The following is a 22486-nucleotide window of genomic DNA, read 5'->3' on the forward strand; positions in this document are numbered from 1 at the left end:
TTTTTTGGAGTGACAATAGTAATTTTTGAAGTGGCAATAGTAAATGTTGAAGTGACACTAATAATTTTGGTGTGACAAAAGAAATAGAATAACAATTATTTAGTTTTTTGGATAGAATGACAATTCTTTTACTAATGTGAATAGTGATTCCATTGGAATCATCGTTCTATTATTCAATGATGAACCAAACATTAGAATAAGTAAATCATTAAAATGACTATTCCATTCCAACCTTGATTTTATCCAACCAAACATAAGCATATGCAGGCCCTGTGCACAATTCATTTGCATGTCAAGGTCTAAGAAAGATTCATACGAGCATGTACGAAAGCAACCATTTTTCAAGAGACACATCCAATAGCCGATGTCATGCATGATTAGATAGTGAAAATAACATAGTAGTCCCTCTGTTCCAAATTTTTTGTCCGGTCCGCAAAATAGAATGTTAAAAATAATACAATTTTTAAAAGAAAAAATCAAAAGTTTTTCAACAACTTACTCCACTAGATATCAATGAATATTTTTAATTTGTGAAAAGAATTTGAATTTTTTTTAAAAAAAATTGTATTATTTTTAACACTCCGTTTTGCAGACCGGACAAAGAATTTGTGACGGAGGGAGTACTATTAATCAAGTTCAAACCCACAAAAAGTTGACTTCCTATCCCCCTGAACCATCCCTTGTGTTGAGGTTTTCCTTTGCTTTCCCTTTTCCTCTTACAAATCCTTAATCCAAACACAACCTTTTTTGAAACGGATCCAAACACAACCTTAAAGTAACCAAAACAAGAACTTTGGAAAGGAGAACAGATATGAGTCCCAATATAAGCTTGTAATTGCCAAAACTCCTGAGCCCTCTTTTTGGCTGCATAAATTTTGCCTCCATTACTCGCCCCTTCCATCAGTCTCAACACCAGCACTTGCTAGTCGGTTGTTGAAGAATCAAGATCAGATGACAAATCAAAGTCTGAATCCATATCTTCATCTTCCTCTCTTAAGAAAAGAGCTTTGGTCTCTCCCTGCAGTTTCAACCCTGCACACCTAAACAAAAGTTCCATTGTCAACACTGGAGTTTTGAACAAACCAATCTGAACCTCTTAGGAATCATGTTGTTGTAAATCCCAAGGTACTATAACCGCTGTTCATCGTTCGACAAAATCCAAAAAGTAGTAAGAAAACGTAAAAAAGAACGAAGTTGAAGCAGTTGAGAGGGTGAAGAAGGAAGAAAGACCAAAAATAAAGGAAGTTAACTGAAATGGAAGACAAAGGAGATGAAGCAGTTGGGACAGAATCGAAACAGAAAACCGATGTTAATGGCAACTTCTTCATAAAAACAGCATCACACAACGTTAAATCAAAGGAAACAACAAACACTGGTGTTCTCCTCTTATATGACAGTAGAGATGGTTCAAAAGAGAATTCCATTACTGTACTAATGTGCTGAGACCTTGTAGCAAGCAGAAAGCCAGCACTAATCATAATGCAACTTGGTTCCCACGAATTCATGAATCAGAAAAGAAAACCCACCGGAATTACTGTGTCAAACTTTCGAATTTTAGATACATAACCAAAATAATTTGATCTTCAGATTGAGCACATTTTAACACCTCGGGTAATTCAGAAGCCCCTCCATGGGTCTCTGCCTCTGGATGAAGTATGTTGTATATGTGTAGTATGTGTTAGACACTCACTCGTCAACACCTTTTGTTCCTAAGCAATTTCCCCCAAAATTGCCATCAAATGGCTTTGAAACAAGTTTCTAAGAATCACAGAACATATAACCAGAATTAGAGGGAAAACAGAAACCCATCTAGCACAAGCAAATAAGTCCAATGAAGGTAAGGGCACTAGTAGACCTTTACCTTGATGCGACATTCAATGTGGCCAGATTGTCTCCCATCACTGCGTCATTGATGGAGATGAAGCTGGGAGTATAAGCAATTGCTTCATATTTAGATTTAACCCCTTGAACCTTTAGAAACTTGAGGAACCGCCCTTTGGCCTTGTAATAAACCACAGCATTGGCCAGACGATGAAAAAACAGGATAGCTCCACTTCTCAAGTAACTTATTGGTACGTACACGCCCCGAAGCCACCTCGACTGCTTAGTCGTGGCATCTATACGAAACGCTTTTGTCCAAGATTCTTGGACACCATAGTTTTTCATCACCCATATATTGATTTTAAAAACATGAGAATCATGGTCACATATGCAAAGCATGTCTCTCAATACCCCCAACGAAATGTTCTCCATCTTCTCCCAGCTAATGATACCACGTCTCAGTGGAGGTGGTGGAACTGGTTGGAATATTTCCTTGTCAAAGTTGAAAGAAGCTATATATTCAGAGATATTGTAGTCCTTAAGAATCCAATGAAGAGCACCATAAAGATATGAGGGGAATTCGAGCTTATAGCCATACATTGATGAAGGTGCACACCCAATCCTTTTCCACGAGTCCGTTCCTAATGTATGTATCTCAGCCACCCTTCTGCTATAATTTTCCCTGCCTGTAATGGGATCACGAACCTGTTCGTAAACCCATTCCTGTAGATGAAAAATTTTAATCACCTTGTAGTGATTTGTCTTTGGACTGAATCCCAAACCACAGTCACTAACACGTCTAGTTTTCTCATCAGCTTGTGTAGGAATTGGAAGGTTTATGAACTCGCCAGTGATAGGGTTACACACGACAACAGGATCATTCCGTGATGGCTCAGACAAACAAAGAAACCCATTGCAAGAATTCACCAAATTGAGCTTGTGATCTTTGGGCCTCAGCTTGATGCACCGCTTTCGTTTAACCCCACCTTTAGAGTTACTACTAACATTCGCATCACCTTCATTGTTCATCGCCAGTTCTGCGTTGCGCAGTGGGATCTTTAACTTGGTTTCAAGCTTCATGTGAACATGGCGCCGGACAAAGAATGTCCATAACAATCACAGTTCTCACGTAGATCAAAACCAGAGTTGTGTTCAGGTGGCTCAACCAAGTAAAGGTTTCGTGATATGTGGGTAGGGGATAGAGATCGGACAAGAGGAAATGCCTCGGCTGTTGAAAAGTGAAGTTTTGCAAATTGAGGGTCGGAAAATATATTTCGCCAAGTCTTACAAACACATCTGCATACTAGTAGCCTCTTTGTGGGGAGTCTTAACAGAATACTCAAGGAGATAGGCCTTGGAAGGTCTGCTATTGAAGGACCCAAATACCGTTTCTGCTGTTTTCCCAATTCATCCATATCTTTTTCGACTTTACCGGCGTTGAAACCCCTAGGTTTTCTTCCTCTTTTCATGGGTTTTCTGCAGATAACAGGACCAAGCCTCAAAGGCAATGACTTTTTAGCAGTTTCAATTGCTTCCGTAAATCTATTTACGGGATAATACAAAGTAACGATAAAAATAAGTTCAAAAACAAGAAAAATTAACAACAAAGTTGAGAAACTACGGATAAACTTTTAAAATCATCAAATCCAAATCTGAATCCTCGTATCTTACATCAGAGGACCCCTATGAACTACCAATAAAATCAGAGCCATAGTAAACTAGAGAGAGAGACAGAGAGACAGAGAGAGTTACCAGTATAAATTTGGCTTGACAGACGAACAGATGCACATTGGAGAGAGAGAGAGAGAGAGAGAGAGAGAGAGAGAGAGTAAAAAGGATTGGATTTTTGTTTTTCTGGCGGGAAATTAAAAATACGTTGGCGGGAAAAACAACGGGTGCAAAGATGCCAGGACCCACTTTCCTTGTGATTCAATTCAATTTCTTTTCTTTTCTTTTCTTTGATCCGCATGATTCAATTTCTTCGTTCGTGGGAGATTATTCTTTAATTCTTGATTTATCTGAGCATCCTGTACCTATACTTTTATTGAAAATTTTGGTTAAACTTAAATTCAAGCATAAATTTGAGTACAATCGTAATGGCATAGTCAATGTCACATAATGGACGGAGTAAGCTCAATCATCTCTTGTAAAAATATCTCAAACTATTAAAATTTGCGAGAGCGAAGATTGAAAACGCGAGCATAGATTGATAATTGAGAGCAGGAGCTAAGGGCCTATCGAAGGATTATGTAAAAACTTAACTTTCAGAGATTTGAGAGAGGAAAATTAACTTTCAAAGATTAGACTAAAAGATTAAAATATTCATTAATTCATGTTAAAATTTGAGTAAAATTCAATTTAATATAAGGTTGAGTCAGGAAATTCAATCAATTTTAAAGATATATTTCAATCAATTTTTGAATCTGAGAATTTTTTTTTTGTTTCAACGGTTAAATGGTTCATTGTTTTGAGTTCAAATAAAAGCACCAATTGCCTTACCTCATATTCTTTGCCGTTTGCAAGCCAGATTAATTTTGGGTGAATATATTATGAGGAGGAACCGACTGAAGGACGGGTATGTATATGGAAGGAATATGTTGTAGATCATTTGTTTGAGTAATTTATAGAATAGAGAATATGGATATGCTTAGTTTGTCTCCTTAGGCTCTTAAGAGTCTACCTAGTTATTTGTAATCAAAAGTCTTTGTTTTCACTAAGTTCTTGCTTTGAAAGTCTAAGTTTGTTGTACCTATGTTTGGAGGGATGTTTCAACAAGTTTTATATAATCAGTTGCTATGAAAGAAATCAGGAGAGTGAGGGAGGTTTTGAGAACTTAAAAGAGACAAACTAAGCACACAAATATTCTCTATTTTACAAATTTCTCTTAACAAAAACAAACCGGGACTTGAACCTAAATAAAACCAAGCATTTGAAAGGTTGACTAATTGGATAGAAAAGCGTGATCAATCGAAACTCTAGAAAGATTGCAAACTACTCCACAAAAGCAGAACGAAAGAATTAAAACAAAGACCGGGAATGAATCCACACATGGATGCTACTACCCAGAATCCAGAAATAAAACAATTTCGCAGTGGATGAAATCACAGTCAAGGCAAATATGCAGGCCCTGTGCACATTTCAAGAGAAATACAGAATTTTGAAAGAGTTCCATAGAGAGCCCGAGCGGTGGATGATTAGATAGTGGAAATAACATATTAAACAAGTTCAAACCCACAAAAGTTATGTCTTTCTATCCCCACGAACCGTCTTCAGCTGATACATACTTGGATCAAGGATTAGCAAAACCTGATTCATAGAGGCAAAAGAAAAGTACAGTGAAAACAAGATATTGAATCCAGAACGCCAGCAATACGGTTTTCGTTTAATTTCCCTTTTCCTCCAAATCCTTGATCCAAAAACAAGCTCAAAGAAACCAAAACAAGAAGTTCAGAAATGAGAATGGAAAGGATTCTCGATATAAGCTTGAACTGCAAAAACTCAACACTCTTATTGGCTGCATAAATTGTGCCTCCATTACTCGCCCCTTCATCAATTTTGCAACCAGCACTAGCTAGTCAGTAACGTCATTATCAGGATCGGATGACTAATCAAAATCCGAATCCCAATCTTCATCTTCCTCTCTTAAGAAAAGAGCTTTGGTCTCGCCCTGCAGTTTCATTCCTGCACACCTACATGAACAGTTCTATTGTCAACAGCGGGGTTTTGAACAAACCGATCTGAATCTGTTAGGAATCGTGACTTTGGAAATCGCAAGGCACTAAGATTGCTAGTACATTAATTGTTAAACTCCAATAAGATTTTCGGAAAATCCAAAGAAAAAAAACCTCAGTTGAACCTGTTGAGAGAGGGTGAAGAAGGGAGAGATGCCAAAAATAAAGCAAGTTAGCCAAAATGGAAGCCCAAGGAACTGAATCACTTGAGAGAGAAACAAAATAGAAAACCATTTTTAATGGCAACTTCTGCATTAAAACAGCATTACAACAAAACCCACACATAGTTCCCAATCATTTGGGGGGGGGGGGGGGGTGTGTGTGGCGGGTTGTAAAAAAATAAGTGAAACACCAAACACTCATGTTCGTACCTTCTATGATAGTAGAGAGGTTTCAAAAGAGAATCCAATTACTGCACTAATAAGCTGAGACCTTGTAGCCAGAAGAGACCAAGAACTAATCATAATGCCACTTGGTTCCCACAAATTCATGGATCAGAATAGCAGAAAACCAACAGGAATTGCTGTGTCATGCCACTTCTGAATTTTCGATACGTAAACATTAAACAATTATCTTCTAACATATTAAACATTGAACACATTTCAATACCTCAGGTAAATCAGAAGCCCTTTCATAGGTCGGTGAATGAATTATGTTGTATATGTACAGTATGTATTAGACAATCATCACAAACTTTTGTTCCTAAGCAATTTTCCCAAAAGTAGCCATCAAAGGTCATAGAAACAAGTTCCTAGGAACCACAGAATGTATAACCAGGATTAGAGGGAGAGCAAAAACCCATCTAGCACAAGCAAATAAGTGCAATGAAGGTAAGGGCACTAGTAGACCTTTACCTTGACGCGACATTCAACGTGGCCAGATTATCTCCTATCACTGCATTATTGAGTGAGATGAAGCTTGGAGTATAAGCAATTGCTTCATATTTAGATTTAACCCCACGAATCTTCAGAAACTTGAGAGAACTGAACCGCCCTTTGGCATTATAATAAACCACAGCATTGGCAAAACGATGAAAAAACAGGATAGATCCGTTTCTCAAGTAACTTATCGGTTCATACACGCCATGAAGCCACCTTGACTCCTTAGTTGTGGTATCAATACGAAACACATTTTTCCAAGATTTTCGGACACCATATTTTTTCATCACCCATACCTCAATTTCAAAAGAAACATAATCATGATGACATATGCAAAGCCTGTCTTTCAATGCACCCAACGCAATGTCCTTCATAGTCTCCCACTCCCAGCCAATCATGCCACGTTCGAGTGGAGGTGGTGGAATTGGTTGGAATATCTCCTTGTCAAAATTGAAAGAAGTTATATATTCAGAGCTATTGTAGTCCATAACAAGCCAATGAAGAGCACCATTAAGATAAGAGGGGAATTCGAGCTTATATCCGTACGTTGATGAAGGTGCGCACCCAATTCTTTTCCATGACTCCGTTCCCAATGTATGTATCTCAGCCACCCTTGGACTAAAACTTTCCCTGCCTGTAATGGGATCACGAATACGTTCATTGACCTGTTCTTGTTGATCAAACATCCTAATCACCTTGTACTGATTTGTCTTTGGACTGAATCCTAAACCACAATCCCAAAACTTTCTAGAAAAACTCTCATCTGCTGATGTAAGGACCGGAAGGTTTATAAACTCCCCAGTGATTGGGTTGCACACGACAACAGGATCATTCCTTGATGGCTCAGACAAACAAAGAAACCCATTGCAAGAATTCACCAAATTGAGCTTGTGATCCTTGGGCCTCAACTTGATGCACCGCTTTCGTTTAACCCCACCTTTAGAGTTACCACTCACATTCACATCCCCTTCACTGTTCATCGCTAGTTCCTCATTTCGAAGTGGGATCTTTAACTTGGTTTCAAGCTTCATGTGAAAATGGCACTCGGACGAAGAATATCCATAACAATCACAGCAGTCACGCAGATCAAAACCAGAGCTGTGTTCAGGTGGCTCAACCAAGTAAAGGTTTCTTGATATGTGGGTAGGGGATAAAGATCGGACAAGAGGAAACGCCTCTGCCTTCGAAAAGTGGAGTTTTGCAAATTGAGGGTCAGATATTATATTTCGCCAAGTCTTACAAACACATCTGCATACTAGTAGTCTCTTTGTAGGGAGTCTTAGCAGAATACACAAGGAGAGAGGCCTTGGGAGGTCTGCCATGGACGGACCCAAATACAGTTTTCCATGTTTTTTGAGTTCATCCAATTCTTTGTCAACTTCATGTGCATTGAAAGCCCTCGGGTTTCTTCCTCTTTTCATGGATTCTCTGCCAAAAAAAAACCCTGGTTGAAGGTATTGCATTTCATAAAGGACCAAGCCTCAAACGCAATGACTTATCAGCAGTTTCAATTGATTCATTAAAACTGAAATGATAAAAAATATGTAAGTTTTTCTATCTACAGAATAACACGGAACAGAGTATCAGTAACACTAAGTTCAAAAACAACAAAAGTAACAACAAGAGTGAGAAACTACGAAAAATCTTTGAAAATTTCCTTTTTGTGGTTAATTTTGAATGCGGATATACACTCAGATAGTTGCAGAAACCATAGAGAACGTTTAAGATGAGCCTAAACCTTATCTAAAAGGGTTGTACAACAGAACATAATATTATCCTCGCCATTAATAAATCTACAAATTTACAAGTTGAGCCTAACTGGGATAGTCGGCCCAAGGATTGTGTAGTTGTATTTAAGTGCAATAAAATTGTGAGTTCAACTCCTACATAGAGCATGTTGATACTTTTATTGATGGGTTGCGTTGGCCCTTGGGTTGGGGTTAGTATAATAACATGGAACAAAGTATCAAGAAAACCAAGTTCAAAAACAAGAAAATTAACAACAAAAGTGAGAAACTGCGTAAAATCTTTCAACATTTCATTTTTGTGTTTAACTGTGACGCCTCAGAGATAGTTGCAGAAACCATAGATGACGTTCAAGATAAGCTTAATCCTTATCTAAAAGGGATGTACAACAGAACATAAAATTATCCACGCCATTATCAGCGAAAAATGGGTACTACAGTTGAGCCTAACGATTGTGTAGCTGTATTTTAGTGCAATGAGATTGTGAGTTCAACTCTAGAGGATGTTGACACTTCTATTCATGGTGAGAGTCGGGTTGGGGTAGGGTACTACAGCTTATTTTAATATAAAATAAAAAAAAGTTAGGCTTAGTCCCTAACCTAATAAACTCTTGTACACCATCCATAGATCTAAGATGAAACGAAAGGAAACAACGATTCAGCGATACAGACAACGACTAAGAAATCCCAATTGATTTTAGAAAACTGAAATAGTAACGAAAAAAGGAGAGAAAATGCCAATTTCAGAATAGAAACAGATGCAGTTAGACGAACCTAATCATGGTAAGAAATAGATGTTGTGTGGAAGCCGAACAAACAGACACTGATTACGAATATTGAATCGAAAAACAAACAGATGTGTGAAGCAAACCAATCTAATCAAACCAAATGTGAGAGAAGGAGAGAGAAATCAAACAAAAGGAGAGACAGGCACACAGATATACGTGGTTCGGTCTTACTTTGGGATGTAAGCCTAGTCCACAGGCAATCGATCGATGGCTTCACTAATCAAATACGAATGCTCAAAGAGAGCTACAAAGAAGAAGTCTGCAGAACTCTCTCCTGCCAAAAGCCAAAACAAGGAGGCAATTCTCTCAAAGCTTAATCAATTGCCTAATATATTTGCTCTCATACCAATAAAGAGGCATAACAAGTGTATTTATACCCAAAGATAAGTTACCTAACAAGTCCTAATCATATTGGGCTTTGGAGCCCCCAAAAAAACCCTAAAAAAGAAGTCAAACGCTCTGTTCTGCATGCCCGCTGGTCCGGACCAAGTGTACGGCGGTCCGGATCAAAATATCAGAGAGCGACGATCAAATCTGGAACAATCAGCCGAAGTTTGTCCGGACAAAGTCAGGACGAGGTCCGAACGCCCTAAGGTGCTGAGGTTCGTCCGGACGAATTGGTCCGGACCAAACCGCGGGCCAAAATAACAGATTGCTCCAGAAACGCGTAACAAGCACTGGTCCGGACCTCCAAAACCTTGGTTCGAACTATGGAGGCTGCGAACTCCAAAATCGAGCCGAAATTCAACAATAGATAAACAAGCAATATGAGTGTTACAACAGAAGATACAATTGACAAATCAGGATCATAATCCTCATGTCCAACACTTGCGTCTAACCAATATTGTAAATGTGTTAGTTTGTTTGTGAGAGAGAGAGAGAGAGTTTACTCGAACACCGGGGGTCTCAACAGAGAATTATGGCTCGAAATATCAGTGGAAAGAATTTAAGGAGGGGTTTTTTTCCTGGCGGGAAACCGGAGAGAAACTTTAGTGGGTAAATAATCTCGAAAAAAACAAATGCTTCGTTCGTGTCTTAGCCTAAGTCACATAATGCACAAATGGATGCGGGAGCGCAAGCGTTAAACCACTTCTTGGACTCTCTTGTAATATTCAAACTCGAGCTTTGTGATGGCAGTGGTGGTGGGGAGAGGAGGATTGCACGGCGGAGAAATTGCTGGCCGGTGTAAGTCGCCGCCTGGCCCCGGCTCCGACGGTGAGAGCCATAGGTGAGTGATGAGTGGGAAGAGTTTCTGGAAGATATTATCGTAGGCGGATAAGATGGGAAGAAATTCTCTTCGCACCTCTTCTTTTACACAAAAAACGTGATCCGCAAACACAGTTCTATTTGAGTTTTGGCCACAAACCTTTGCTACTGGCCGCTAACTTTTGCTACGCCTCTATAGAAATGTGCCTACACAGCACGCTGTCCCCCTCACGCTCTCATCAACATGAATCACGTGATAACTTTAATTAGGGTTAAGGTCTAGAAAAAATTGCTTAATTTGTTTTTGTGTGTGTGTGTGTGGGGGGGGGGGGGGGGGGCGTTAATTAGCAAATGTCAATTATGTACGTTGAGAACAAATTTAATTAAGTAATTGGGTACATTAGTTGAAATCGGATTATTTGTCCTTTCAGAATTTTCTCAATTCAATCGATACTTTTATACTCTTTTTAATTCTCTCTTTGGTTCCAAATATTTATGAGGAAAGATATTTCCCTCCTCCTTACTCATACTTTTTTCAATCATGCTAGAATCACCACAAGCTGCATGGGACCCATTCGGGCTCCACAATAATATATAAAAATATTCATAAATTTTAAAATAATTATTTAGGGGTTCTATAAAAAAATTAGCTCAGTTTTACAATTTTGCTCCTACGAATCCAAAGAACATACATATTGATATCTGTTGAAATTGATTTTTTATAAAAAAAAAAAATCTCCATAAATTTCATTTCTTGTGGTCCAAGTGCACTTTCTGGATAAAATCTTGAGTCGCTTGAATTTGAGTACGTAAATGACGCGGCTTTTACGCGTGTTTTTTCCATTTCTCAACCATAGTTTTCATCTTGAGATTCTTATACCACATCCATGAAATGGAACACGCCCTCGCGTCTTATTACTGGAATGAACTTGTTGTTACTACTGCTAGCTAGAGACGAGCCCCAAATAAAGGATACAACTAATATCCATAACAAGTCCTAATGCGAAAAAAAAAAAAAAAAAAAAGAACCAAGAAAAATGCCGACAAAAAAACAGAACTCCTCATTGGTTGATGCCAAAATATTAGGGGTTCACTTCTTCAATTGGATTGGGCCTCCTCTTGCAAGCAGAGTTAGCAAGAAATCCTTGAAGCTTCCTTTTGCAATTTGCTCAATCTTTTGGTTCAGAGCAACTCCGTTTTGCTTGTGATATTCTTCTGTTATAACTCTCATGTCAACATCTGCTCTGGTTACTATGACTCTGGTTAACCCCTCTTTCGTGTTCTCGTCTGCGCCTGAATTCATTGCCGCATCCAACACCTGAAACAAACGATCGATAAAAATACGTTCAAAATATACAAAAAAAATTGTCGAAGTAGTGAATGGAATGGGATGATTTAAGCGTTTTTGTCGCTGCGTTGGCTCACCTTGATGAAGTAAGTATGAGGAGTAGATAGGCATTGCACGGTGTGTTTTAAGCTTGATGGAGCGACAACATCCTGAATAATAAACAAGAAAAGATGTAAGCAAAAAGGTTATGGGTTCGAGCCGATGCAATAGCATCGACACCCGTGGCACCAAAGAGTCCACATTAGTACTTCTATTTTGTCACCCAATCCCTCGTTACCGTGCAATTAAGCACGGTGATCGAAACTTTACGGAACTTTATTAAACCACAATTTTGCTTGGTCAAGTTCATTGGATAGGGCCAGTGATTTGTTGTGCACCTAATAATACATGGATCCAGGGTCTTGTAAAAGCAGGGCTTTGGTACCTCATCAAGGGTCTTGCCAGAGATGTCCTTGTAGTGTTTGAAGACCGACTTAAGGTGGAGCTTGCTTCTTGTTGACAGTATCCTCACCACCACTTCATCTTCCATTGGATTCTTCTTCAGAGCATTTTTAATGGCAGAAACTAGAGTCTTGGCCTCCGATTTCGCGGTGTCCTCGTGAACCCTCGGACCTTCGTAGCGATACGAACTGACCAGTGCTACCAATAACTGTGATCAATACAGAGCATGGAATGATATGCATGTTGCAAGGGCATGAGACCTCTCACTTTAAACAAAAAATTGTTCCATGCCTCAATGCTAAACATAAATATTGCTAATGCTAATGATGTTAACTCACATTCCGTTCAACGCCATCGGCGTTATATGCAATGTCTTCCTCGACGGAGCGGTCGAAGAGGGCATGGTAAGCTCTTCTTGCTCCCAAAAGCTCTTCCGAAGATCGAGTGCAGGCTATTTCTATCACCACGTTGTATGACTTCGGACCGTCGATCACGGCGTCTCTCATCAAACGCGCATCTCTTTCCCACGGGTGCATTGTCCATAGCACCACAGCACTCTGGTTAACGTGACCAAAAAAAATAAGGTGCTCGGCATCTTATGGTGTGTAAAATCTTATTGGAGGGAAAAGTCCAAATCTGGATCGTCTAGCAATCAGTGGCTCGCATAAATAAATCCGAACCATTGATTATATCAATGCATGGTCCAGATTTGAACTGTCCAGTTCAAAACTTGAACTGGAGATGATCCGAAGCCATGTATACAATACCTTAAGCCGTAGAAATTCGTGTTTGAGCTGTTCCACGTGTCGGTCAATCCACCTCTCGAAAAGACGTTCATCTTGTACGAAAAATTGGGTTCCCTTCCTGAAGGATTTCTTCTGTTCAGGATGCCATTTCCCCAGTATTGATACCATTGACTTCTCATCCACTCCAAAACCTTCAAAAAGAAAAAGAAAAGAAAAATAAAGAAGAAAAGAATAGGAATAATTTTCTGTTAATTATTTTCGGAAAATAATTTGCTCAACTAGGAATTTAAAGTTATGGAAACTGTAAGTGGCATAAAGAGAAAATTTAATAAACGTCTTATTCATAGTAACATAAAAAATAAAGAACAAAACTAAATGAAAGAAAAAACCGTTAAAATATCATAAAATGAAATGGAACTGATAGAATTGGAACCGAAATAAAAAATGAGTAAGTTGATCATCACTGGCCTATGAATATTCTTAAAAAAAAAAAAGAAAAGAAAAGAACGAGATGATTTAGTATCAAGGTAAAATATAAAAATAAATCTACCAAGAAACAAAATGAGCAAAAAAATATTGCTCTGAAAAACGTACCAGTGATCAAAAGAAACAAAAATAATAGTGATAAAAAAATACTAGCATCACAACGGATCAATCCAGGGCAAACATCCCAACAAAGTTCGTACCCAACTACCCGAGAATCATATGCCGCCCAAGCCCCGGAAAAGCAACAAAAGGGTTGGCGTTTAATCACATGATCATGCCCAAACATTCGGAGAAATCGACCATTAATTCGGGAAAAAAAAATAGTTCATTTATTAGCATAATTTTGGGAAAATTAAGGAGGAGGAAATTAAGAGAACCTGATAAAGCCTTGGTAAGGGCTTCAATCTCATTAGAAGCTACCGGTAACGCATTTGCGTTTGAGTTTGAGTTTGACAGAGCCATTTTCTGAAAAATGATTTTATCTTCTTTTTTTTGTGTTTGGGAGAGAGCCTTGAGGCAAACAGAGGATTGAGGTGGGAGGAGAGAACCCACTGCGTATGTTATATTTATACTAGTACGAGTCTGCAAGGGTATTTCTGTCTTTTTGGATTCCTGTTTTTCTTTCCCGGAAATTCACAAAATAATAAATGACATGCTTAAATGAAGAAATCAATGAACCCTGTCTCTCTGTTTTTTTTTTTTTTTCAATTTTTTTATTTGTTAGAGATAATGTGATGATAATGGAACAATAAATGTGCGTTTCGTAACCTCTCCTTTTTTCTTTTTCTTTTTTATTGCATGTGTTTCATGCAATTTACAGGTTTAAAAAACTTAAAAACTGTGATTACAATTAAAAATTTGCTAAATTGTATAAAATAAATGGTTGGATGGCAAGGGCTCCAGATTTCAAAAAATAGAATATTTATCATACATAAAAACAAACGTGTTAAGATGTAGCGGGAAACAATTACTCCTTTTTATGTGTGTATGTTTTTCCAAGCAGAAGGGCAGAGCGGAGCTTGAATTTTGGATATATGGGATCAAAAACTAAAACAAAAGAAATTTATGTTAAATTAAGAGTTCTATTGCAGGGTCAAAATAGCAAGCATATCACTTGCAAATTATGATATTCCATACTGACAAATCATAGATGTTTTGCTTGGAGAATATTATTCATGCTTGAATTTCACACCATATCTAAGGGCAACTTAAAAATTCAACAACCACGTGAATATGTGAAATTCCAAGTTCTAAGTTTCGCCCCTCCCCCTCTATTCAAAACCTAAATCTCTACCCAGTGGCCTGGAAACTTACTATAAGTAACGAGAGTTGATCTAGAGACTTGTATTGATACTTTTATTATGTTACACGTTTTTTCATTGTTTCCCACTTTTTTTAAACCAACATCGTATACATGGGGGTTAGATCGAGGAAAATCAGTATAACTTGACAACCGGCCAAAAGAGGATTCGACGTCTTTCCATAAATCCGATCCGCATGCCTCCCAATAGGAGGCCAAAGAGTAGTATCAGATGGAGCAAGTGCCATGCACCTCACATTGTTTCACACTTACCAAACACAAAGATTAGATAGTTCATGTGATATCTTATACGGATCACGCTGACTGGTAGCTTTCAGCTCATTATTAATGGTTTAGGGGTTGGGAAAGTAGTACCAGTAGGAGGTACTTGGACTCTTGGAGTTGGGACGCCCAGCTAAGCACAAGCCAGCGTTACGTACGTGCACCATTGCATTGAACGTAGTACGTACGTAGGCCCAGGTACGAATATATATTTTTGTTTGAAATAGGGGTTTGTTTTCCTTTCCGATGGGCCGGTCACGTGAATTGTGTGACTGTGTTTTCCTTTCCGATGGGCCGGTCCCGTGAATTTTTTTCCTTTCGGTTCTTGTAATTGTGTTTTCCAGAGATAAATGAGAACAGCACCGCTCTGCGCCGGGAAAGTGGAAAATTCAGTCCCCAGGCGGCATTAACAACACGTTCTAGTGCCCTGGCTCGCTTGTTTCTTCACGCGTTCATGCAATTTTGGCCAAAAAAAATGTATAGAATTCACATAAATATGTGATACATATATAGCTAGTTAGGACACCACCGAAAAAGTCCCGTTCAATGCAGTTACACCTACATGCTACAACTACAGTTCTATTACGATGAACAAAAATGCTACCCCACACAACAATCCAAATACAACCTCTCACGTACATATGAGTCCTACATATATGTGAGAGGTTGTGTTTGGTGTTGTATGTGTAGCGTTGTGGTACTATGAATGTTGGTTGAGTAGTTGGAATTCCAGCATAATTTTTCTTAAGAATGCGATTTCTTTAACTTTCGTTGCAGAATCTTTTGCTAAAATATGTCCTATTTATGGGGACATTACCTAACTGTTTCACATATGGGGCACGTAGGTCAACATTTGGCAAGTCAAGTGACCAACAAGAAGACAGATTAGTAAATCCCCACGAGTTTGGCCAAATGAGAGTATAAGAATGCAATTAAATGGCTTACCTCCCAAAAAGGTCGCAAGTTCGAATCCTACAAAGGTTAAACATTTCAAACTTTGGGGCCATTAGAAATAGGTCCGGCCGGCCCCGAAATCAATCGCGGTGCGCGCAAGTTGCTTGGAAATTCGGTTACAAAAGATTAAGAAGAAGAAAAAAAAGACAGATTAGTAACTTTTTTTTCCCGTGTGACAATAGGACAATTGCAGTCGATCGGTCACGTTTGTCACGTTGAGATAGATGCATTACCTGATGTTAACTTGTCCCTTCCTGTCCCACATCTCCAACTCCTATCCTCTAACCAAATGCATGTGGGCCTGAAGCACGCTCGAGGCATAAAGGACGGGGCATTTCAGACCCAATATTTGTAGACTTCAACGTGCTCGGATCAGTGTCAGAATTAGTTTTTGGAGGATTAATCTCACTGTCACTAGAGGGAATCCTATCAAAAATCGAGAGAAAGCATCATATAGATTGTCATCACCGGAGATGATAACACCAAAGAAGTTTCAAAGCTTCAAACCCAGAATATAGCAAATTTCTAAATCTCAAATATTGATCACTAAACCAATCCATAAATATAAGACTACAAGAGCATTTTCAATTAGGATTTAGGAGGAGGATTCTTTTGGGGACTGCACCGAACAGTTTGGGTTTCGCGAACACGAGAAGGATTTATTTCAATGATCGAAACTTGTTCCTTATGTATAGTTCATCGAAAACATTAACCATCATAAAAAAACAAATGCCGATTAATATCTAATATGCAAAAAGAGCCAGGTTTTCTTTTTTGGTGTAACATTCGATGTTAAGGCTGCCATGTTGAATGTCTTTCCTATTCCAGAAGGTACTTCGCTGTTAGATCGATATTTGGGTGTTTCTTTAATCTCTCCAAGGCTTAAATTTGAGGATTGTATTTTTGCATACAACTAAGGGATAGAACAAAGCAAAAAATAAATGAGCTGGTCTAACAGATTGCTATCTTTAATTTGGGGGGGGGGGGGGGGGGGGGGGGGGGGGGGTTTGGGGGTTGGGCCTTACTAATCCAGTCAGTGTTTTATTCAATGCACATTTGACATCCCATATGTATTCACACATGCATGCGTAGGCCCATGCTTAGAAAGCGAGATATTTAGGCCGCTAATTAAAATAAGTACTTATTTTTTGAATTAAAGGTAATATATTGTGAGAGAATGACATGTTTCGTAAAATGAAAAATAATAAGTATTTAAAAAATAGGGAAATGATATTGGCACTCCAAAAATTGATGCAGACACTCCAAAATCAGGGTAATTCCAAAGTCATTTTCCTTTGTTTTTTTGGAGTGTCTGCATCAATTTTTAGAGTGACAATATTATTTCCCAAAAAATAATACCCTTAACAGAACGGGGCCTTAGACGAGACAAGAGCTTCACTCCATGTAGCCACTTAAGTAGTAAAATTTATGGTTGGGCCTAATGAATGAAAGCATTTAATTCTTCCAAGAAAAGCTTTTAGCTTTAGGTTTCATCTATATATGGCCACATGTGATACTCATGTGGCCTAGGAATTCTTCACCTTTATGAATCCTTCACACCTAGGGTTCCCACTCTACCTTCCAATTGTTGGAAGCAAATTTTGTGGAATGGTAGGTATAGTTTGATAAAGCCATTGAGGATGATTTCGAGGTCAAAAGCTAAGATGAAGTCTAGCTCATGATAATACTTGCACCTTTTAATTCTTCGTGGTTAATTAACATTATTTGTTGAGTTTTTTTCTTAGATCGGATGTTTGGGTTCACTAACGCAAACCTCGACTACTATCAAGGTCCTAGTGTGAATGATCGGACAAACTTCACTTGACTCCAAGAATTCTTTGTTATGAATGTGAAAAAATCACATGTCAAAAAATCGTCTCCAAATCCGATCGAATCTCTATAGAATTTCTTTTGTATCATTATTATCAATGATAGGAAAACTTTGTTTTATACTAACAATAAAAAAAAAAGACCCATCGGAACAAAGAGCCAAGAACCATATGCGGTTATTTGTTATCATATGTTGTCATTTTATGTTTTTTTATGATAGAATTTTTATGTATGCATGTATCTTTCACTCATGCCCGACTGCCCGTTACACTTCCTAAAATTTCACACCGACTTATATTGAAGTCTTGTCTGTTTGACAAAATTCTGAAAGAAAATAATGGCCTCCCTCAGAGTACCAGATGATGTTCCTCTTCCATCCGAAGACTGTAACACTCTCCACAAGGCCTTCAAAGGTCCCTCTCTCTCTCTCTCTCTCTCTCTCTCTCTCTCTCTCTCTCTGTGTCCTTGATTATCTTTTTCCGGTGATTTCATATGATTGATAATGGAGGGTCTTAAATTTTCTTGAATTATATGTAAATTTCGTGTCTTGTTATTTCATTGATAAGAATATTCAATTTCAGGATATGGGTCATGAATGGATGTGTATATGCTGTATCTCCATACATGTATTATATACATGACAGTATGTAAATTTTCCTGATACTTGTTTGTGTAAATGTTAGGTTGGGGAACGGACGAGAAGGCAATTATAAGGGTTTTGGGGTGTAGAAATTCATTCCAAAGGGGGAAAATCAGAGAAGCTTATCAGCAGATTTACAATGAATCACTCATAGATCAACTCCACTCTGAACTCTCTGGTGATTTCAGGGTATATTCTTCTTGTTCTGTACTTCTATTTACACCACCCATAGAAGGCATTATTTTTACTGTAGTTGAATCTAAAAATTGAGTTGATGAGAAGAAATCCACTATTACAATGTTAGCAATGAGCGTTATAAAATCGATTATGTCTTGTTTTGAGGGCCGGAGCCGGAAGTCTCAGACGGACTGATGGTGGGTTCAATACCTATAAAAGTAGCTGATTTATTTTGTTTTTGTTAATCAACATAGAGATATGTGGTTAATGTCAAAAAAGTATTAAAGCAAAATGATAACGGTCCACTGTTCCTAGGGCAGCGGTTAATGTCAAAAAAGTATGCATAAAAGGTTGGAATCCTTACTTCTGTAGCATTGAGTGAGTAATAATGACGCTTATTGGGTGGTTGTTAGCAAAATCATAGAATTAAAAGGACGATATAGTTATAATTTGAGTGGGGTTACTCTATGATTGCGGCAATTTTTATCATAATTCTGGGATGAAATTCACAGGGAGGATTAGACTAAAATTGATGAACTAGTAAATATGGAAGCTAGTGGGTGACGAGTCAGGTGACCTCACTGGACTAAGTGTGGCTCTGCCCTTGCTTATTGTTGTAAAACAAACTAAAAACTAGTGAAATTTTACGTGTTTCCAGCATAAGGTCATTCATAGTCGTCAGATCAGAAATGAGGTTTTTGTTTCAAATCAAGTTTATTGGATGTTTTACCATAAATGTCTATACTGGGTAACAGAAAGCTGTAATCTTATGGACATATGACCCTCCTGAGAGGGACGCAAGGTTGGCGAATAAGGCTTTGAAATCAAGGAAGAAAGGCATCACTCAACTTCAAGTAATAGTTGAAATAGCATGTGCAACATCCCCTCACCATCTGGTGGCTGTAAGGCAGGCATACCGTTCTCTCTTCGATTGCTCACTTGAAGAAGACATCACATTCCATGTCCCCCTACCTGTTAGAAAGGTAAAGTTGAGTATATATTGGAAACAAGAAACAAACACAGCAAGAAACATTTTCTTTCGAGTATCTTTGCTTCTTAATTGATCAACTTTCACTCTTAAGTTTGTCATCACTTCAATTTAATGAATGGTGTATGAAATCATTTAGCATTCATAACTTGGAACGGTTGGATATAACTTTGATGTTGACCATATGTCTCTGTTAAAGTACAAAAAAGTTTTTGAACACTATCATGTTGTTGTGGCGTTTTGAAGTTTCTTTAACGTTTTGAGGTATTCATACTCTTTCAATTTCATTTGAGGTGAATGATAGAACTTCCTGAATCTCCAGTATATGAGCAATACTTCTAGGAAACCACCTCAACATAGAGAACTCAATGAAGTGAGATGAGACCATATTGCATAATCCTCTTAATCTCTCTCACAACCATGACATACAGTAACTTCATATTAAAGAAAACCTTTGTTAGCTAAAATACCATAAATACTGCAAGAACTACGGAAAAGAAAAAACTCATAAACATAGTTACATCTCAAATTTCGCAGAGATGTCAGCCTTTGATGATTTATGAAACACTAACTTTAAATACTTTTCCCATGGAATTTCCAACAAATTTGCTTTTCATTCAGCAAAACCTTCATTTAACTCATGACGTGGATTGTTGCTTAGGTTCTAGTGGGTTTGGTGAGTTCTTACAGATATGACAAAGAAGTGGTGGATTCAATCGTAGCAATTCTAGAAGCGGATAAAATGCGCGAGGCCATTGAAACTAAGCATCTAGACCTGGATGATTTTTTGTGGATACTTAGTACTAGGAATGTTTTTCAGCTCAAAGCAACTTTTCAGTACTACCAGCAGAAGTATGGAAATTCCATATACCAGGTTCAGTTTTCATTTACAGCATATCAATTAGCTCATATAGAGGCTGTTTCCCGTTTTCTGTTTCGTTCTTGATTTATTTAGTCTGAAATCTTGACAGGACATCAAGAGTTGTGGAAAGGGCCTTTTAGTATCGGTATTGAGGGTCGTAATTTGGTGCATAGACGCCCCAGAAAAACACTTTGCCGAGGTATTTGGTTGATCTAACTGCTTCACTTCCATAAGTATTATTTTGTATTTCTTCTCTGTTTTATTGCAGCTCTTGCTAAACGATGTTCTCCTTTGATGAGATATCATCATTTTCCACTGTAAATGCTTTTCTTGCTTTTGAGGGGGAAAATTGGAGTATTTTGCATTGAAAGCTGACAAAGTATTTTGGAAGAGGATGATGTAGAACTTTTGGATCTCCTATTTTAATTTTGCTTAATTGAGTTCATGCCATTCCACTTTAACATGCCTTTTAGGAGAACTCGAAACTGCTCACCTTGCATAAGGAGAAAATATTGCACTTTTCCAGGTTGAAGTTTCTTGGTCGATACATTTCGTGGCCAAAATAGCTAGTTTTGCGGAAGCGTTAGATTTGGAGGAAAAGAGAAGTTATGGCCTTGTTTGGATAACTCGTAGGAGAGGAAGAAGTTGGCGAAGAGTATGTGATTTCTTCCCTTCTGAAATTCAATGGAAGGAAAGGGAAGTGAGTGCTTGTTATTGTCGTTGGTTTTTTAGTTCAAGTTATACCCTTTTCAGAATAATAACAAGGGTACATATCTGTTGGAAAGTGACTAGAATTCCTTGTTTAAGTCGGTTTAGGCTTATGTGACTAGGATTCGTATTCCAAGTCGGTTTATGTTTATTTTTAGTGCTTTCCTATAAATAGGGACCTTGTGGGGTTCCTATGGTTTGTCCCTTTTGGGTCCATTAAGGAGAGGCTCCGTTGGGTGTTATTATGGAGTTCTTCGTCTCTTTTGTTATTGGGGCTTGATATTAGGGTTTTGTGTTGTCTCTTTGGGTTCCACCGAAGGTTTGTGTCTCCCTTGCCGGTTCCACTAGAGATTTCTCCTTGAATATCGTTTGGTCCTTCATTGAGAGTTACGAGTAGAGCTTGCTCCTTGTAATCTCTCATCGTTCATAGTGAATCCTCTCTCGCTCTATGCCTATGGAGTATGTTTTTACTTTATGCTTGAGCGGAACCACACAAATCTCCGTGTCTTTGTTTTGATCGCTTGTTGGTTTGTTAATCCTCTACTTCATGGCTGTCACAACAATATCCATAGTGCAGGACTCTTTCACAGGTGCTAGAAAATTTTCCTTTGTTGAATGTGGAAATTTATAGAAACTAAGCTGGCTGAGTCTTGAAGAGTGCTGTCTTGAAAATATGTTAAAACTTCATACCTTTGCTGCTTCAAAAATTACCAGGTCATTAGAGCTTCTGTTGTTGGCCTCGGAACAGATGAAGTTTCGTTAACACGAGCTATCGTAAGCCGAGCTGAAATCGACATGATGAAAATCAGAGGGGAGTATTTTAACGTGAACAAAACTAGCATGGACAATGCAGTGAAAGAAGACACTTCAGGAGACTATAGGAACTTCTTGATGGCCTTGCTTGGAGCAAAAATCTGATCTCTGTAATGTATCTACTTTTTGTATCATTTCGGGAATCGTGATTTAATTTTTCATTGACCTCTTGGAATAAAATTGTAACCGGTGTGTCGCTAAGTACTTGATTATTGTATATGTTTGTACTTTATTTTTGGAGATCAACTTTTTCGAAGAAAAGACGTTGTCACAATTGCATGCTAAGACTTTTTGATTCACGTAGGTTATTAGTAGTAATCTGGAACAATGCACACCTAGTTGGAACATATAATTTCTTCGTACGAAGTCTGCGCTCTTATCGATACTAGAGTTTGAAACTTTTTGTTTCCAATAAAAACAATTTTTTTTCAAAAAAAAAAGAGAGAGTCATCTTTTCGTTCACAATGCAATGAGAAGTGGAGTCAATTACAATAATGTGCTTCATTCATGTAAAAAGCTGTAATCTAGAACAATGCACACTTTTATGCCATATTTACATGAAAGGCTCTAAAACGCGGATAGTTCATATCATATTTTTCCCGTAGACATAAAAATAGATACAGCTATATTTGCCCAATTCAAACTTATTAGGCTCGTTAACTAGATACAATTTTTTATTTTATAGTTTCAGATTAAAACACTGTTTTTCAAGCATTATTTCAAAACTACGGTCTCTAAGTCG

At 38.0% G+C, this 22486-nt stretch overlaps 4 protein-coding genes across 8 annotated transcripts; 1 reads left to right on the forward strand and 3 right to left on the reverse strand.

The window, feature by feature from the left end:
• Positions 1–821: 821 nt before the first annotated feature.
• Positions 822–2928, reverse strand: LOC131334744 (F-box protein At3g07870-like). Its single transcript, XM_058369963.1, has 2 exons — positions 1862–2928; positions 822–1040 (listed from the first exon to the last, which is right to left on the reverse strand). The coding sequence occupies exons 1-2, from the start codon at positions 2899–2901 to the stop codon at positions 923–925; spliced, it is 1158 nt and encodes a 385-aa protein (XP_058225946.1). The 5' UTR covers positions 2902–2928; the 3' UTR covers positions 822–922.
• Positions 2929–5008: 2080 nt separating this feature from the next.
• On the reverse strand, positions 5009–9830 carry LOC131334743 (F-box/kelch-repeat protein At3g06240-like). Of its 2 annotated transcripts, XM_058369961.1 has the most exons (3): positions 9135–9830; positions 6407–7858; positions 5009–5510 (listed from the first exon to the last, which is right to left on the reverse strand). In XM_058369961.1, the coding sequence occupies exons 2-3, from the start codon at positions 7849–7851 to the stop codon at positions 5426–5428; spliced, it is 1530 nt and encodes a 509-aa protein (XP_058225944.1). In that variant the 5' UTR covers positions 7852–7858; positions 9135–9830; the 3' UTR covers positions 5009–5425. The 2 variants fall into 2 exon arrangements, with proteins under 2 accessions (XP_058225944.1, XP_058225945.1); XM_058369962.1 differs by having other exon boundaries at positions 6407–9830.
• A 1227-nt stretch (positions 9831–11057) lies between these two features.
• LOC131334746 (annexin D4-like) lies at positions 11058–13724 on the reverse strand. The gene is made up of 6 exons (XM_058369968.1): positions 13568–13724; positions 12726–12895; positions 12297–12515; positions 11942–12166; positions 11595–11666; positions 11058–11487 (listed from the first exon to the last, which is right to left on the reverse strand). The coding sequence occupies exons 1-6, from the start codon at positions 13650–13652 to the stop codon at positions 11260–11262; spliced, it is 999 nt and encodes a 332-aa protein (XP_058225951.1). The 5' UTR covers positions 13653–13724; the 3' UTR covers positions 11058–11259.
• Positions 13725–17746: 4022 nt separating this feature from the next.
• Positions 17747–22005, forward strand: LOC131334748 (annexin D3-like). 4 transcript variants are annotated; one of them, XM_058369970.1, is made up of 6 exons: positions 17747–17969; positions 18240–18385; positions 19129–19356; positions 20023–20235; positions 20333–20422; positions 21646–22005. In XM_058369970.1, the coding sequence occupies exons 1-6, from the start codon at positions 17894–17896 to the stop codon at positions 21847–21849; spliced, it is 957 nt and encodes a 318-aa protein (XP_058225953.1). In that variant the 5' UTR covers positions 17747–17893; the 3' UTR covers positions 21850–22005. The 4 variants fall into 4 exon arrangements, with proteins under 4 accessions (XP_058225953.1, XP_058225954.1, XP_058225957.1 ...); XM_058369971.1 differs by lacking the exon at positions 21646–22005 and adding an exon at positions 20697–21298 and having other exon boundaries at positions 17811–17969; XM_058369974.1 differs by lacking the exon at positions 20023–20235 and having other exon boundaries at positions 17811–17969.
• Positions 22006–22486: the final 481 nt, after the last annotated feature.

Source organism: Rhododendron vialii, chromosome 7a, assembly GCF_030253575.1.
Source record: "Rhododendron vialii isolate Sample 1 chromosome 7a, ASM3025357v1".
In the NCBI taxonomy this organism is placed as follows: Eukaryota; Viridiplantae; Streptophyta; class Magnoliopsida; order Ericales; family Ericaceae; genus Rhododendron; species Rhododendron vialii.